Source organism: Rhodamnia argentea, chromosome 5, assembly GCF_020921035.1.
Source record: "Rhodamnia argentea isolate NSW1041297 chromosome 5, ASM2092103v1, whole genome shotgun sequence".
In the NCBI taxonomy this organism is placed as follows: Eukaryota; Viridiplantae; Streptophyta; class Magnoliopsida; order Myrtales; family Myrtaceae; genus Rhodamnia; species Rhodamnia argentea.
Genome location: NC_063154.1, coordinates 29,451,944 through 29,470,421, shown reverse-complemented (window position 1 = coordinate 29,470,421; position 18,478 = coordinate 29,451,944). Strand labels below are relative to the sequence as shown.

Sequence of the window (18,478 nt, the reverse complement as noted above, 5' to 3'; positions counted from 1 at the left end):
CCACTATAATAGCGAAGATTCCTTTTGGTGCCTCCCAATACAGTCGAATTTAAAGTTGAAGATGGTAATGGGAATATGATTCGCTAGGTTATGCAGTAATTGTCTTATTGTTCATTTAATTGATAGTCACCATTCCCATTGTTCTAGTCTCCGGATCCTTTCCTTCATCCCTAATGGACAAACATTGGCAGGTATTAGTTTCAAACCCCCTCCTTGTGCGGGTCAATGATATCATAATAAAACGTAAGAAGTAACATTATATTTAAGCTTATTGAACAGAAAAAAAAAATTTGATGTTTAAGTTTCAAAATGGCATACAGATCAAAACAGATCTCAAAAATAAAATGGCCGTACTTTTTTCTATATATTGGATGACAATTTCTATTAATATTCTACTTAATGACACAAATAGTTTTTGAACTTTGATTCAATGTGTAATGTAGTCCCCGAACTTTAACCCATTGTGTAATGTGGTCTATAAACTTTTAGTTTGATCAAGATGGTCCTTGAACTTTTGAAACATGTTCAACTTAGTTTTTGAATTAAAAAAAGATATTCAATATAGTCCTTTCATTGATTCAAGTTCAGGGACTAAATTAAACATGTTTTAAAAAATCAGAGACCATATTAGTTAAGTTAAACTTTCAAGGATCACATTGCATATTGAGTTAAAGTTCAGGAATCATATTGATCAAATTAAAATTTCAGGAACTATATTACATATTTCATTTAAAATAAATTTAAAAATAAGCTTAAAAGTTTAACAAAAAAAAACTCCATATACAATTACCGCCAACTAATATTTTTAATCAATAAATTGACAAGACCCTTAAGTCACCAACATACAAGTTTGCCAGCTCTTTCAAGAGGAGTAAGTGACCTTGGGACACTCAAAAGAGTTGGCAAATTGGGGTTCGACTACTCCTGCTATGTATTTTCAATATTTTCAATATTGTTATTCACGTGATTCCACCTTTCATTGACCATAAACTATGGATTTACTTATTTAGTAGCACATTTAATTTTCGTCTTGGGTACATGCCTTGCACGAGATTTGATTCACTTATTGTTAGGTGACCATGTGTACCTAGCTGGATTATGATGTTAAAAAAAAAGGTGTTCATCCTCCTTTCATACTAAAAAAAATAAAGGTAAATAAGGCATGAAGACGAAAGATGCCAATTGTATTAGAAGTCACTTGAGATCTTTTTCAAACTCTTCCTCTGCAGGGAATCCTTGGGAAGCACAAAACAATGTGGACTTACAAACAATGGAGCAATACAAAAATTTATTAGGTACTAGCCCTAATGTTGTGTGAGTCACCATCTTTACTATATAGAGATGGATGATTATTTGCATTTTTGTTTATATTCATTGACTAGGTATCCATCCTTCCTCCACTATTCATAGCCAAACAATTAATAAACAAACATTGATTAGGTAAGCCATCACTTCCTCCGTGTTTAATGGACAAGCACTGATTAGGTGCCCGTCCTGAACCCGCTGGTTGTGTTGGTCAATAAAATAACCTATAAAATATATGATAAGTTATGACTAAGCTACTCGCTACGTTAGAATGTTAATTACAATTGTTAGACTAGAACTGCTAAGGAAATTAAATTTTTTCCTAACATTGCTCCGTGGTCTCTCATTTTGATTGTAGTTATCCTTTTTCTTTTTCATTACTAATAAACCTAAACTATATCTTCGCTCTTAGTTATTGTGGGGGAGAGCAAAACGCAGAAAAATGTACTTAGTGTAAGTGCAACCGAATAGAACTAGAAGTTGAAAAATGTAATGATGGAACGCGGCATGGAATCTTTTCGGAACCCTCTTGCATGTGCCTATTGTATGACAATAATTTAAAAAAAAAGGTTATTAAAATCCATGTTAATTATTGCCGAGAGCTGATGCGCCACATGAATCCCACTAAAAGTGAATATTTCACAAAGGAAGCTGCTAGTTTAACGGTTTGATAGTACTGTTAGTTATTTCTAACCACACGATCTCCCAATCAATAAGTATTTTATGCAAAACACGCGGTGATGGTGTGTGAATTTACGGTTTAGATTGTACTTTCTCTGACAGTATTATCGGGAAAACATTTCATTTTCCCAAATTACAAAGGCATTTTTCATGTAGGTCCCACATCGTTGGCTAAAAGTCATACATAGATGGCTTAGTATTTACTAACTAATATAAAGCTTGCCGAGTTTAGCTGCTCTCAAGTTTCATTAACTTACGATCATCTTTAGGAAAATATTTTTTCAAATCACTCATTTTTTGCAAAACAGACGAAGCCTTACTCGTGTCTTAATCCTACTACATAACATTAGATGGTTTGATAGAATGATCAGATTAAATTAGAGCTGTGGCATAGTATAGCTAGAGCCCGTTATACACTTCTCCTTCTAACTCCTACAAGAGAACGACAAAAAGTAGATGAACATGAGATCTGATCCGAATAGTGATTCTGAACACCCTTCTCATCCAAACATACAGGGCATACACACAGCTCCTCTAATTTGTGCATTCCCACTTTGTTTTTCTTTAACTTCTCGCATTACTAACACATAACAAAAGGCCATAAACTCACAAAGTTACCAACACTTGCATCTCATGCCCGAGTTTCTCCTCCTCCACCATCTCCTCTGCTATTTACAAACATTGATTAGGTACTAGACCTAGACCTGCTTCTTGTGCGGTTCAATAAAATCACATATAAGATATAGAAGTAAATTATTATTACGCTAGTTGTCAGATTAGAATGTCGACTGCAATTGTTACATTGGATGTAACTAATTACAATTGGAATTGTTAGATAAGTACTCCCGAGGAAATTCAACTTTTTCCTGCTCTTTATTAGCATTTTACACCAGTTTGCTTTCTTGAATACTGCTATTCTATGACAAAATTAGTAAGGAAAACGATTGTGAGCCACAACTGACATTGCTTTGCTGTCGTTCTTTCTGATTCTAGTTGGCACAAATGCTTGGGACCGTTTGGACTCTTTTACTTCTAACACTTATTTTGCAAATATTGCAGTAGCTTTCAAAACTAAACGATTTTGATAACTAGAGTTATATGCTTTTTCATAATTTATAAAACCTAATTATTTTCAGTTTGCAATCTTTTTGAGGAAGGCAAAATGCAGAAAAAAGGTACTTAAAAAGTGTGACAAATAGAACAAGTTAACTATATAAGGCGTAAGGCCAAAAAAAAAAAATTATGTAAGGCGACCCTGAAAAAAAAAAAAAAAGCTAGAAAAGGCGACAAAAACAATAATGCAGCATCGTATGGGATCTTTTTATAATCCCTCTCGCATATTCCTAGTTCATGACAATAATTTCGAAGAACTTTATTAAAATGAACATAGATCTACGGGAAAAAAAAAATGACTAAGAAGGGACTTGGACAATAAAGAAATCTTGTTGAAAGTGGTATTTCACAAGTTACAGAAGTTGTTTCCATCTAGGCCGCAACGTGCTACTGCCGACAATTTCATTGACCAAAGCTCATGAATCGTTGACTCAATAATTAAAGAAAAGAACTCAATAAATATCAAAAATTGTGTATGACGCTCATTTTAGTTTAAAATTTTTTACCGGATCACTTAAGTGTCAAATCAAAGAAAAAATTATTTTTTAAGTGCCTCCGACGAGATATGTCGGTCAAAATTAATACGTGGCATTTATAATCAAATTTCTAATATGAAGTGACATTTTTTAAAATTAAGTCCATGTGAACTTCTAAATTTTAAAAATGCCAAATAAATTTAAAAAATATATATTTAAAAATAAGGTAATTTTTTTTTACAAATACAATTTTCATTTAAAATAAATTTAAAACTAAGCTTAAAATTTTAAAAGAAAACTCCATATACAGCTACCGCCAACTAATGTTTTTAAGCAATAAATTGATAAGACTGTTATGTCACCAATATAAAAGTTTTTTTTTTGTTCGAAAGGCCAACATACAAGTGTGCCAGCTCTTTCAAGAGGCGTAAGCGACCTTTGGACTCTCAAATAGTTGGCAAAGTGGGGTTTGACTACTCCAGTCATGTATTTTCAATATTGCTATTCATATGATTCCATCTGTCATTGATTGTGAAATGTGGATCCACTTATTTAGTGGCACATTTAATTTTCATCTTGGGTACATGCCTTGCACGAGATTTGATTCCCTTATTGTTAGGTGACCATGTGCACCTAGCTGGATTATGATGTTAAAAAAAGGGGGTCATCCTCCTTTGATGCCCAAACAAATAAAGGTGAATGAGGCATGAAGACGAAAGAGAAGGACATATTTTTCTAAGAGATCCAAGTGGGCCAGAAACCTAAATGAAGATACCTTGAAATTAAAGTTGGACCGTCATCTCAATTAACTTTTAATCATAAGCCCAATTCATTTTAGGACCTCCGAAATGTGGGTCAGCCCAATTTATTTTACGTCATCACTAGCACCATAAGAGGTCTCTAATTGATTGTTGTGGTTGATAACCAAACAATTGAACCCTATTACAATACATTTCGGATAAATATAGAACTTATCTTAAAATTGAGATAGAAATTTTTATTAAGTATATATGGAAACTATTAATATCTTATGAATATTAATATCAATTGTTTCCACGTTAATTTTAATATCTTTCTAGATTTCCATTAGGTCCATAGTTCATGTAAGATATAATTTATACATTCACCGTGGATGACTAATCTGTAGAGCAATTCAGTTACAAAAATTAACTCCAAAGAATCATGTCACTCATCCAAGCATAATGAAATTCACTGACCACATCAAATTTACTAGAGAAATTTACCAAGGATATTGAAAAAAATTCATTGTTCAACTCAAGCAATGGGGATCGGGTCTTTATTAGACTCTTTGGACACAGAGACTCTAGCGATATCATCCCTATCAATGAGCTCAAACACACAAATGTCTCTCGCATGCGGACGTGTTTCTCTCACAAATTTGGACCAAATTTACTGCAGAGCCATAGAAAACCAACTCAGGTTGGGATCCTTAGCTTTCACCGTCCCCAGGCTAAGAAGGATGATGGTGAAAAGCCAAGTCAAAAGAAAACTATGAAATTGGTTGCAGTTTAAGGTGCATTAGTTGCTAAGGGGTGGACCTAAGAAAGTTGATCAATCAGCCGAAGTTTGTTGCAGGATCATCTGCCGTACATCTTCATTTCGTTCTATTCTGCTGAAGTTGCTGGTAAATGAGTAGCTTACTGTTCAGATTGATACTTGCTTGGTATAGGCAAGGGATGAAGTGAATGGGTAGTGAGGGTGGTACTGGGAGAACATGATCATCTTCCTATAAGACATCAAGTATAAATTAGGGGCTCTGCATCTGGTCTTTGCTGGAAGCAATACCCAATCAAGCATCTATAACAATGTCTAAATCCCACAGCAGGATTTCATATATTCTTTCGAGACAGAGCAGGATCTACTGTGCATGGAAACGGAGCATGAACATCAGCAAAATGTCAGATTTCTCTAATGATTGATGTGAGTGTACGAGCAATCGTTCGATCGAAGCTTCCCCCAAAATCCACACTTTCAGTCGATGCCATCAGAAGAGAAGATTGACGAAATTCTCTGTTCTAATAAAAAGGTGCCCGAACGTTTTGAATTTAGGGCTTGTGTCCTGATTTTGCTCTTGCTCTCACGCTCCTGTACTCCCTCCATTTCAAAGTCATCTTCTTTTCTAGTTAGGTTTCTCTGTTGTATTCTCATTTGTATATTGAGGATCTTCTTTACTGTGGGATCGAGAAATGATCTCACTACTCGTTGAATGCATAAATTCATAGCAGCCGCCCGAAAAGAAATGAATCAGTTGAGCGCGCTGCTGCTGCTGCTGCAAAATTACAATGCGTGGGCCGTTCATGGCCTCTTGCTAGAGATCGATATCAGATGGAATTGAGCACATTGCAAATGGTCAAGGTGAGATAAATTATGAGTTAACTGCTAAAAACTAATAGAATGAATTCAGAAAACTAATATACAGAGAGTTTCGCATGGATTAGTTGTGAACTCTGAGAACCTCGTTAGTAAAAATTTGTCTAATCATTTATCAATCATAGTTTGGAGTACCAAATTTATCTTGGATAACAACGTTGTCTGGACATGAATGTTTGACAGCAGGAGAAATGATTGTTAGGATATTAGTGAACTGATGGGAACAATAATTCTTTTTTGAAGCTTATGAAAAGGGGGCCTGCATGTGTCTGGCAATTGATATAGGAATGCCAAAATTATGTTTTATGCCCTTCCTTCAAACAGCAATATTTCCCATCATGTGATTCACACTTTGTAGTTTATCGTCCGAATAGGGTGACATTGGAGATGGTCAAGATGTCCTTGTGAGGGTACACTCGGAATGCCTCACAGGAGACATATTTGGATCTGCTAGATGTGACTGCGGCAGCCAGCTTGCAGAGGCGATGCAGCAGATAGAAGCGGCTGGTAGGGGCGTGCTGGTATACCTCAGAGGGCACGAAGGAAGAGGCATAGGTTCGGGGCACAAACTACGTGCCTATAACCTGCAGGACGATGGGCGGGACACTGTGTAAGCAAATGCCGAACTCGGGTTGCCAGTTGTGTGACGCCCTGGAAATTAGGCCCTCGGTATAGAGACCGAGTTCAATAAAAATGATTATTATTGAACTTTAGTTGGTATTAAATTTCGGATCGAAAGGACGTACGTGACGAATTTTGAACAATTCCCGAAATGTCGTTCGATTTCGATTGGGTCTCGAAATCGTGGTCACCGCGACTTAGGATTTTAATCCTCGCGCCTAAACTTTTTCCGGACCAAACCTAGCCCGTGAAAATCCAAATTTCATCCCAATCGGTTGAGCCAAAAATCCGATCAGTCCCGGTTTATCAAAAGACCGTTTCGCCCTTAGATATTATGCATAAGAGACAGAAAATTTTAATTTGAGTGACTCGTGGGCCCCACCCAGTCAAATCTGGTCAGCCCCTCAGTCAACCAGTCAAAGCCCACGTGGGTCTTCTCTCTCTCCTCCCCTCCTCTCTCTCTCTCTCCCGTTGCTCTCTCTCTCCCCCTGCACTTGCGCGACCTCCTCCCCCTTGAACCGAACACCCAGCCTCCTTCCTCGGCAATTTCGTGCGACCACCAACCCGAACCTTCACCTTCGACTTCCAGCCTCCTCTGCCGCCACTTCACCTCCCTCCGGCCGCCGCCAGACTCGCCGGACCGCCACAGAAGCCTCCCGACGTTGGACTGCCCTGTTGCGCGTCCGTGGGCGTTTTGGGCTGCTCCGACCGCCCCGAGCCACTTCCGGCCGCCACCCACCACCACTCCACTTCCCCCTCAACCCCTAGAAGCCGTTCCACAGCCGTGTGCCGCCCGCGCCGTCCCGATTCAGCCCCGAACAGACCCGTCGCCCAACATCCCCTGTTTTCGCGTCGCCGGTTCGCGCCTTTGTTTCGGGCTCCTTCGCCGTGACCCACTGCCCGCCGACCACCCTAAACGGTCACCCTCAACCTCTCACAGCTCCATGAAGTCGTTGGGAGCCGGCCGCCGCCCGTAGAGCTCGATTTGAGCCCCGATCGGACCTCCCCTGTTCTGCCGTTTTTCTCTGTTTCTGCTCTGCAATTCTGTACAGCTGCTGTTCGGCCGCCTCCGGCCACCGTCCGCCGCCCCCAGCTGGTCCCGAAGGTCGTCCTCGACCTGTAGGTGAGTCCCCCAGCCTTCTCCCAGCCTCGCCTCAGCCCGTGAGATCGTTTTCCCCCCCCAACTCAGCCCGGTTTCCCCTGTTTTACCTCTGTTAATTCTGTTTTTCAGCTTTCGTCGCTCGCCGGACCTCCAATCGCTGAGCTGCTGCCGTTTGCAGCAATTTCACCACCGAACTCGTCACTGTTTTTCGGCCGTGAACAGTGCCGCCGGAACAGTGTTTTCCGCATGAACAGTGATTTTCGGCCCGGCCTTGAAAATCGTGTCCGACCCGACCTTGGCCACCGTTTTTGGTGAGTTGACCCTAATCGTTGGTTAGGGCGCTAATTGCGCCTAGGATTAATTAGCTAGTCGGTAGGGAATTTAGGTAGATTTGATTATGGTCGGATTAGTTAGAAACCCGGTTTAGGGTAAATGACCATAATCGATTAAATTAGAATTGTTTGTGGCTAATTAGTGTTAGACGAATTTGACCGTATGTTGTGATTTGATCGCGAGCGAGCGATAGGTTAAGGACGAGCGATCGATTGGCGATTTTAAATCAAACCGACTAATTAATGACTCTGGCACGAAATTAAGCCTTTATGTGGCCTAATCGAATTTGTTTATTCCTGTTGAATTGATGACTTTGTTTGGGCGGATCGCCGCATTGAAATGTTGATTTGAGTAACCTGGATGCTCATTGAGTGAATTGGTGTCCGCTTGGGAATTAATTGTTCTATGTGTCTTTGCGGTGTCTATTTAGTAGTCTGCATATGCATATGACCGTGTACAAGATCAAAGACATATTTTAGCATGAAAATGGCCTTGGGCCGAGTCTTTGAGCACGTACGTGTGAGCATCCGGCCTAAATCAAAGAGAATAAATTGATTGATGTGTCGGGTGTGCTGTATGGTCATATGAAGGAACGATGATGGGTTTTCCTGGCAAGTTCGTACTATACACATAGTATACACCGTACCATTTTTATGGAATCACACGACTTGCCGGAAGCACGATAATTCATGCCCCGTATGGTACGTACGGTTTTAAGGGATTATCGGATGCCGGTCGCAGCTTGTGATGAACCGAAGCCCCGTATAGGAATGGCTACTTGCCGTGCCGTGCAAGGTGCACTAGATACACCGCTTGTAGTAGCCGTTGCCGAGAGGGAAAAGGAACGTAGCCCGGTCCTGTCGGAAGAATGCGGGATCGCATTAATTGTGAGAGTCGATCACGCCGATCGCGTGGATCCTCATCATTGTGGCGCCATGAGCGCGATCATCGTTAATAAATGGACTTGTGTGGTGTCCAGTGCATACTTGTGAGTGTGATGCGTGTTCGGTTGGTTGTCCGATGTGGCTGTTGAGTGGAGTCAAGCATTGCATTATGTGTGGTTGAAGGCTGGTAAGTATGCATGTGGGTGATTATTGCCATGTGATATGATGGCTAGATATATGTCTATATCGTGATTTTTATAATCCTTGTGTTTAGGAGGTTCTGGTGAATCGGTGTCCTAACCGAGCTTAGGCTTGATTCACCGAGATTTATATCTCACCCCGTTGTGGGAACCACTTTCAGGTCCCAAGTGATGGAGCTTTACGGATACCAAGGCCAAGTTGTGAGGGTAGTCTTTTGGAGTAGATGAGAAGTTAACCTTATTGACCTGGTAACCTTTTGAGGTCTTAGTGAGCTACCCCGAAGTATGGGGTTGTATATATTTCGTAGCTCAAGGAGGGTTAAGACTCATCTGCTATCTTGTAACTATATATGTTACCTTTTGATTATCTGCCTTGGTATGTATTACCTACTATGCTATCCCCGCTTGTTTATGTGTTGTTTGGGAGTAAATCGTTTCCGCATGCGTATATAGTAGAAAGGTCGATAACGCGCCTGGGACGTTATCCTTCATGACCTCGTGGCGATTTGGTAGGGATGTCGCGGGCTCGAGAGTCGGGTTGTGACACGTTGACTCTAGAGAGTATGGAATTGGTGCTTAGGTATTTCTTACTTAAGTCAGGAACTATAATGATGAGAGAGGTCCTAAATAATTTAGCTTCTGAATGAGGTGGGTTCAGGGTCATTGTCATTATATGCTTTGTGGAATAGAGAAGATCGATAAACTAACATCGTCATCCTAAATTTAACGGTAGATGAATTTCAGTGACAGTTTCAGAAATTGTACATGATGTGTAGGACTATTAGAGGAAGCTGGCGACTAAAGCAGAGCTTCAAATTCTCATCTTAAAAAGACGAGATTTGATTAGTAGAAAGAATCACTCCATCATCAAACTTTTCATAGCATATGGTGCTTAACATATTGACTAATACTGCAGATGTTGCGTGACCTGGGAGTCCGGACAATGAAGCTGATGACGAACAACCCATCAAAGTATGTGGGGCTTAAAGGTTACGGCTTGGCTATTGCTGGGAGAGTCCCTCTAGTAACTCCAATAACAGGGGAGAACAAGAGATACTTGGAGACGAAACGCTCCAAGATGGGGCACATCTATGGTGCGGAAGTCAACGGCCGCCTCAGCAATCTCATAAGCAAAAACGGCAAGCCGAGTAGTACTGTTTCTTCTGATCTGGCTGTGTTCGACTCATAGGAGCCGCTGGATAGGTCGACTGCTGATGATTTCTTTGGGGGGATACAAGCAATTTCACTGACGGATGGTATTATTACTTTATTTTTTAAGCCCTCAGGTCAGGAATATTGGGATGCCTGCCGACCATGAGTTCTGGAAATTTTGTGGCGATTCAGGTTTATAATTGTTATTCATAATTGTTCTATTGATGTCATTCATCCATTTTGGAAGGCGAAATGGGGAAAGACTAGCCTCTTATTGAAACTTCCTTTTGTGTTGTTACTGGATGGCAGGATTCATGTTTATTCACCTTTCCTTGAATCTGGATGTATTGATCTCTAGAAACCACTGAATATTTCATGAAAACAGAGTTGGTGCAGGATTTATCCCTTATTCACCTTTCCTTGAACCTATTTGTATCGATCTCCTGAGACCATTGCAGTTTTCATGAAAACAGAGTTTGTGCAGGACCTTATTTCTTTCCTTTTCTGTGACCACCTCAATGGTGACAGATATTACTTGTAGGAATATACTAAAGTCTCTGTTAGATCAACTCTCCACGCTACGAACGAGTTCGGTTTATACTTCGCGAATTAAGACACGTACTCGGAATTTTCGAAGATGCAATTTCCGTGTAATGTTTGCTAGTCTCCCAAAAACATTAGGAAATACATCACCATTCAATTTCTTGCTTTCTTTGATCAGATTAACTAAACAAAACTTGGCGAAGCAGAGATTTTTCTGCAGGGATACCAAAGTTCACACCTAAGTCTCGACATTCCTTCTCAAAATGGAGACTTTGAGTTCAATATTATCAATCCTAACAAGCTCGAACACGCAGGCATCTCCTTCCTTCAGGGAAGTTCCTTTCTGAAATGCGCGCCAACCGGCGGAGAGCTTTCCCGAGCCATGTTGTGGGTAGTACATGAGCTTCACTGGCCATGATCCGTCCGTATATTTAAGAGTTGCAGTTTGTATTCTTCTATTGATGCGTCCCTTAAAAAAACTGCCTGGGACAGTCTGCAAGTTGATTTTTGATCAACAAATGTTCTATAAGTAAGAACATAAAAGGCATGATGACAAACTCAAGAAATGTTATCCAGACTACATTTTTATAATCTCACAGGCAAACCGGGACCATGTAGGAAAATGATGGTCCATTACGAGAAGGTAATTGATTTCATTCCTGTCCAAATTTTGCACATAAGAACAACATTATCTTGGGATGTTTTCTTACCACACCATTCTTCAATTGATGATGTGCCCGGATAACTACTGCGAAGGAAGGATACTGCAGCTCGTACTTGCCGGCTGCTTTGAGAGCCGTAGTTACCCGCCAAGGTTCAGAAGCAGAGCTAAGAGAAGCCAGCATGGCAGGGCTCACCTTGCCTTTGGAATTTTCCATCCTACCTGAATTAGTCAGGCGGGCAGCATAAGAAAAAATGACACAAAACATATGCATTACTAATAGTCTAAGATGCACACACCTTCCCAATCTTGTGGCAAAAGCGTCGCTCCTCGATCAGCTCGGAAGCCTTTTGTTTCGGAACCCAATCCGAGCACAATTGCATGTGAAGTAGTAGCATCATCGACCAAATTAACGGAATCCGATTTCATCGCTTTGGAGGGCTTGTGATGATATGATTTTAGATGCAATTCATCCTTCTCTTTTCTCTTCAGTGAGAAACCATCTAGACTTCGAAGTATAACCGAGAGATTACAGTGATCATCAACGTTTTCTGTTTTAGGCGGGACAAATTCGACAGTGTCGATTAGCGGATAATCTATTTCCGTTGCGCTTTTGTCAAATATGAGCACGTGAAAACCCGAGTCCCCTACATATTTGAAGACTAAGAAGTGGCCCTCACATATGGAGTAATGCTCCGCAAATTCCTTCCATCCCTTTGCCAACCAAACCATATCATCCCATTTTTCCAGTTCCACTCTCCAACTTCCACCGTCCGGAACCCTCAAACGCACCGTTTCGGGAAGATTCTTACCATACTTTCTCACAAACCTCTTCGGAATACCCTAGTTTTGTAACATGCTAAGTCATCATAAGTACGTAAACAAGCCATAAGAAAAAAATTCTTAAAGAAAAGAACTTACAAGCCTTCCAGTTTGAATTGTGTGAGAGAGTATGATCTTGAAGAAATGAGGTGTCTTCTGTGCAAGACTTCGCCCACCCTGTTCATCGTCTCTCCGGAGACGGGAAGTCATCCCTCGAGCACAAGTTGTGCAATTGGTAGTAACGTCTGAATCTAACCTAGTTCTGTGGCTTTACATGAGCCAACTTAATTCAATGTAGCATTTAATTGGAGAAGACATTCGTTTCTGGGATGACAGATACCTTTCGGGAAGCTGTTCACCTGCTCTAATGACGTTAAGGATGGAGAAGAGCTGGCTTATCTCATCATTGCGATGAAGAAAAGTCAATAGACAACTGAACGCTTTTGGAAGCTCATTAAGTAGAACACATTGGGAATCAAACGCATTAACAGTCGGACGATTTGGTAGTTGGTAGAAATTATATTACGAATAATGCCAAAGAAGCTAAGATTTGTATGTCGCATTAGAAATACAAAGACCGATTTTACTTCGATGTAGCATTAAAAAAAGCAAAAAAAAATTATGACAATCAAACGAGTTTTGTATGAAAGTTACGACATTCAAAAAGGTAATTATTTTTCTTGACGAATCTCGGCAAGCTATCCCATGAGACCAAAGAAAAGATAATTCACTCAAACTCGACTAGTATCCACCACGTTTAAGGTAGTCAACCTATCATATCCTCTGCGGACTAAATATTATTGCTGGGAGAGTCTTACTAGTAATTCCTATAACAAGAATTGGAAATTACAAATTGTATACCTGCTATCAACAGAAGAACTTTAGCCTCTGAAAATTCCTTAGCCGTGAGTCCGCATTTTTACGGCGATCATACTTAATTTTTTTTCCAGCTAATATTTAGGTAACATTCACAGTAGGTAAGTTGAAAAGGTTGAAGGCTAGTCCGCTTATGGAACTTCCTCCTTCAATGCCAATGCTGGCTTTGAAAATTCATTCTGATTATTTCAAATAGTGATTACTAGACTTCAATCTGAATCTACTTGTGTATTGATCACTAGAGAGCATCATTGCTTCACAAAGATTGATAAAATATCATTCGAGAATATAAATGAATCAATAGATGTTGTAAAGGGTCTTTTATTAATTTTAGACAGGAAAGTAAATGTCAAGAAATTTGAAGGTACGCAGATTGGAAGTAATCGGGGCCACCCATGTAAATGTAGGTAAAGATAAATTGCAGAAAAGTAAAGATAAATATAGAAAAAAAATTTGAGCTTCCTGATTAATTGTGGAGATTTTACAATGAATACATTTTTTGTATTTATAAACTATTTAGAGACGGTTACATACGACGGTCACATACAATGGCTATTGAATTTGAAAGAACAAATAGCTTCCTAATCCTATCCGTGGCTACAGGAAATTATTCTGCAATCTCCCACTATTAAGCAACACTTATAATAAGAAGATGTGAAATAACCATCCAACAGTTATGTTCTAGTGTCAATTCATCATTACTGCCTTCGAGTTCCAACACTAAGTAAAATCTGCAATGGCTATCGACGACTTCGTCGACTGGTGAAGGTTCTCATAGATAAATGATGTTTAGTGTCGATGATTCCATAAGAACGTTGCCGATTTTTTTGACGAAATTATTTATCAACTCGATTTGTTACTTGTAGATAATAATCAAAAGTTGATCATTTTTTTTATGTTAACGTATGCCCCTTTTCAAAATTAACTGATTGATTCATCAATCATTCGATTCTTTTTAAATTAGACAATCAAGAGTCATTATATGCACCATTGTCTTCAGTGAGAAACCATCTAGACTTCGAAGTTTAACCGAGAGATTACAGCGATCATCAACATCTTCCGTTGTCGATAGTTGATTGCTCGTTTTTGCTTGTAAAAATGGCAAAGTCATGCATTTTGAAACCTTTTGAAAATAGCTTGTTATCGACCTATTCAAGATGCAATTTCCTGCAAACATGTATGACAACACTCATGTCTAGTCCAAATTATTGTCGTACTATTTCGACAAACCGTGCAGGGTTTAACTATGGATTTGGTTGGCCATTTTGCCCGCTAAGTGGTGATGCTGGTTTTGTAGGATTTTTTCTCATGTCAATTGGCGTGTTAGGCTGAATAGAAATTTTCAGATTGGGTGATATATCAATGGCGCCCCTGCCGTTACATTTTCCAAAGCCACTCATTTTACATTTTTAGTATTCAATAATTGACTAACCTGTCGACTAGTTTGATTTACCAAATTGTTGTCACCAAGTTGGTTTCTTTGACCAACACTAGCCTGACTGTTTCAATTATTTTGAATTTGATTAGAAGATTCAGGCCTTTGCATAACTTTTATAGGGGTTGACTACTCAGGCCAACATTATAAATATCAATAATGTTGGTCTTGGCATCGAGAGGGCAGCGTTGATGATGGTCGACTTGATTACATCGGTGATATGACTCACAATGTAGTTGGCCATATCATTTTGTTGCTCTTCAAATATTCTTCTCATGGTTAATACCATGTTGACATCAGGTGCAGCCTCTCTCAAGTACTCATCATTGAGATGCAATTGGAAGATCAACTTCCTCACATTGATTACCTTCTGCCGCTCTCCTAGCGATTGAAGTGTCGGAACGCGCAGTCGTCTCATTACGAGTTTGTGCTAATGGGTTGTTGTTGCCAGCAGCATTGTCGGACTCTTGTTGATTTATGATTCTTGCATTGTAGTCTCCTCGAATCAACAAAATGTGTCTCACCAAGCGTGTCAAAAAGATGTTTTGCCAAAAATGATGAAATATTCTTCAAGAATGTAGAAGAATCCATATGAATCAACAAAGGTTGCGAAGGGTCCTTTGTTGATTTGGGAGAAACTATACAATCTATAAGATCAAACCAGAGTTTGATTCAATGGAATTACTTAACAAGCACAACTCCTACCCAAAAATAGCAAACCAAACACACCCAAAACTATGCTGGAGTTTGACTTGATGATAGAGTTTGAATACTCCTCGATGATACATCAGAGTTTGACTCGATGGTGCAAAATCTAAGATAAAGATCAACGCCGGATTTTGACTCGATCACGCGAGAATCAAAGCTACAACTAAGGAAAGTAAAGTGCACTGCGATAAGTAAAGATAAATTTTATTGATTTGTTCGGGGGCTTTCTATAAATTCTTGATGGTACTTATAATGATTGAGTAGTTACTTGCTCTTCGAATAATGTAGCTTTTGGTATGTTGATAACTTCCACGTTCACCATATCCCATGAATCCATTTGACTAAGTCCTTATGTAACTGCTGACTTACTTTGTATCAGTTCGTTCCTTTTCTTTTACTAGTCGGATAAATCATGCCCACGTTCTTCCTTTTGAGCCGAGTCTCAGGGGAATTGTTCCAATGCCCAAGTAACTGCCATGCCTTAGGATTGCTTGTATCGGTTCAATCCTCTTCTTCCTTTGTTCATGTGGGCTATACTCACATTCTTCGTATCTTTAGAAAGCAGTTTTATCACTCAGATAATTGTCAATAACTGTTCTCCCACCATGTATTCTAAGGCAAATATCCTTTTCTAGTGCGCCCTTGGAAAACATTCAGATGCTTAGCGGGATCATTCCTTGTTGGCACCAGTTTTATAGTTATTTCGTCCATCTTCAGTAAGTCTTGGTACGTGTGATTATCCTTCCCCGGTATTTATAGTCCATTTGATGTTTACTCACTGACGATTCTTATAGGAATCCTCACGTGTGTGAACATGGTTACGAGATGTTATTCTACAATCTCCTATTATTAAATAACACATATCAATTGGACCAAAAAAAATAACACATATCAATAAGAAGTTGTAAAATAACCATCCAGCAGTTATGTTTCATCGTCGATTCATCATTATTGCCTTCGAGTTCCAACATTTCATAGAATCTACAGTGGCTGTCGATGGTGAAGGTTCTCATTGGTAACCGACGTTTTGTGTCAATAACTTTATTGGAGAGTTGTCGATTGTTCCGACCAAACTGTTTATCGACTCGGCTTGTCAGTTATCTCTAATAGCCAAAAGTTGACCATTTTTTAGTGTCCACAATGACAGATGAACACAAGACTGCTATTTGATGTTTGCAATATGCCATGGAGAGATCCCAGCAATGAGTAGCGATTTGTATGGAATCCATACATGGAGCATCCTAACGTGGTGTTCACATAGTCACATTAGTCCACCGAAGGACAAGGCATCAAGAAAGACGAGATTGTCCCATCTATCACTGCAAAAACTATGCTTAGTCTCAGAAAAAACTAAAGCTGTGACGCCCTAGGATTGATGAACTAGATGAACTACAAGATAAAGGCATTGATGAACGTGGGACCCAATCTATCCCTAAGACCCCCAAGTCAACTATGTTGGCTCTCTCTCTCTCCCCCTCTCTCTCTCCTTTGCCGCCTCTTCTTTTTCTTCTTCCTTTTCTTCTTTTCTTCTTCTGCCTTCACTTCATGCGAGCACAGCCACCGCCATCACCTCCAGCCATCAGCTACCATTCCATCCGCCGCTCAAGACCATCACCACCACCGCCGTAGCCCAGAACAGCCGCGAGACAGCCCCACAGCCGGAGTCCCGTGTTTTGCGTCTGCTGCTGCTCTGCTCGGATTTCTGCTGCTGCTGCAGTGGCTCCCGACCACTAACACCACCTCAGCCAGCACCTCAGCCCTCCATCGACCTCCAGCTACCACCCTCGATCGCTGATAGCCGCCGCGAAACCGATGGAGAACCTGAACAGCTCAAACCCGAGACACTGCTCTGTCTGCCCTGTTTCACGCCGGTTCTGCCCCTGCCGCTGTTGCTTGCTGCTCCGGCCCCTACCGGCCAGCTCAGCTGGTCTCCGATGACCCTCGGATCTCCACAGACCTCCACCATCAACCCCACGAAGCCCCGACACTAGTGGAGTCCCGAGCAGCAGCCCAAAACCTCGACTGTCTCTGCTCTGTTTTTTACTCTGCTTCTCTGCTGTAGCCGCTCCTATTTCGCCCTTGCCGCGATAACTCCGGCCACCATGAACCTTCGACCACCTCCCCCGACATCCTTTAAGATCCCCCAAGCCTCCCACCACTCGCCACCAGCTCGTAGGCCGCTGGAAGAGCCAAGAACAGCCCCTGTTTGCAGCCCCTGCCCTGTTCTCGGTTCAGCCCGTGCCCTGTTTCATGGGCCGCGTCCCGTTTTGATCCCTAGCCGTGCCCAGTTGAGCTCCGTGTGCCAAACAAATTGGGCGAGAGCCTGGGCCGTGTGCCAGGTCCGCAGGCCAATTGGACCGAAAAATTGTGGCCGTGTGTCCGGACAAGTGTGCCGATTGGCCGAGCCCGTGAGCCCAAGTGTCCTAGTCCATGGCCGAGGATTTGGGATGAGTATCCGAGGATCCGTGCCCAAGCCCGAGACTTCCGTGGACCGACGCCGTACTCGCCTCGTGTATTTAATTGTGAGTCATCCTCTAATCCTTAGTTAGGTCATTAATTATGTTCGGATTAGTTTATTTAGATTATTACGTGTTTAGGTAGCTCGATTAGGGCCGGTTTAGGTTAGAAACTTGGTTTAAGTTTAATAGCCATATTTGGTTAAGTTAGTCTAATTAGCTAGGATTCTATGGTTAAGTGGATGAGATTGATTGATTGAATGATTATTATTGCTTAATCGAGAGCGAGCAATAAACTCGAGACTAGCGTATGATCGATTATCTAATCGAATCGACTGATATTAAATTGTCTCTTGAATTGAACTTAAGTGCACATAATTTGATCAAATATTCATTATTGAATTGATTGGCTTGCTTGAATCGATAGTCTAATTTGTTTGTCCGATTGAATATTTTGATTGACCATTAGCGGATTGGATGTCTAGTTTGGGGGTAAATAGCCCCGTTATGCGTGTAGAGCTTAGTGGACAATTTCATACATTTGTATGACTATATCCGGCACCAATTACATGTATTGGCATGGAAACGGCCTTGGGCCGAGTGTTTGTACATGTCTGTGCGAGTATCCGCCTATAAGGAAATATGATAAACTGATTGGATTGGTTGGCATCGATTGGCGTACTTGTGTGGTCATGTGATGGTTATCGTCGGCCCGGGGG

The 18,478-nt window shown here is 40.7% G+C and overlaps 1 protein-coding gene and 1 pseudogene across 1 annotated transcript; one reads left to right on the top strand and one right to left on the bottom strand.

The window, feature by feature from the left end:
• LOC115730780 overlaps positions 1–10,552 on the top strand; it is a 67,887-nt pseudogene extending 57,335 nt beyond the window's left edge.
• Positions 10,553–11,039: 487 nt separating this feature from the next.
• LOC125315322 (B3 domain-containing transcription factor VRN1-like) lies at positions 11,040–15,013 on the bottom strand. Its single transcript, XM_048279772.1, has 4 exons — positions 14,825–15,013; positions 11,762–12,305; positions 11,512–11,684; positions 11,040–11,294 (listed from the first exon to the last, which is right to left on the bottom strand). Exons 1-4 carry the CDS (start codon positions 15,011–15,013, stop codon positions 11,040–11,042), a joined length of 1,161 nt encoding a protein of 386 aa, XP_048135729.1.
• Between the last annotated feature and the right edge of the window lie 3,465 nt (positions 15,014–18,478).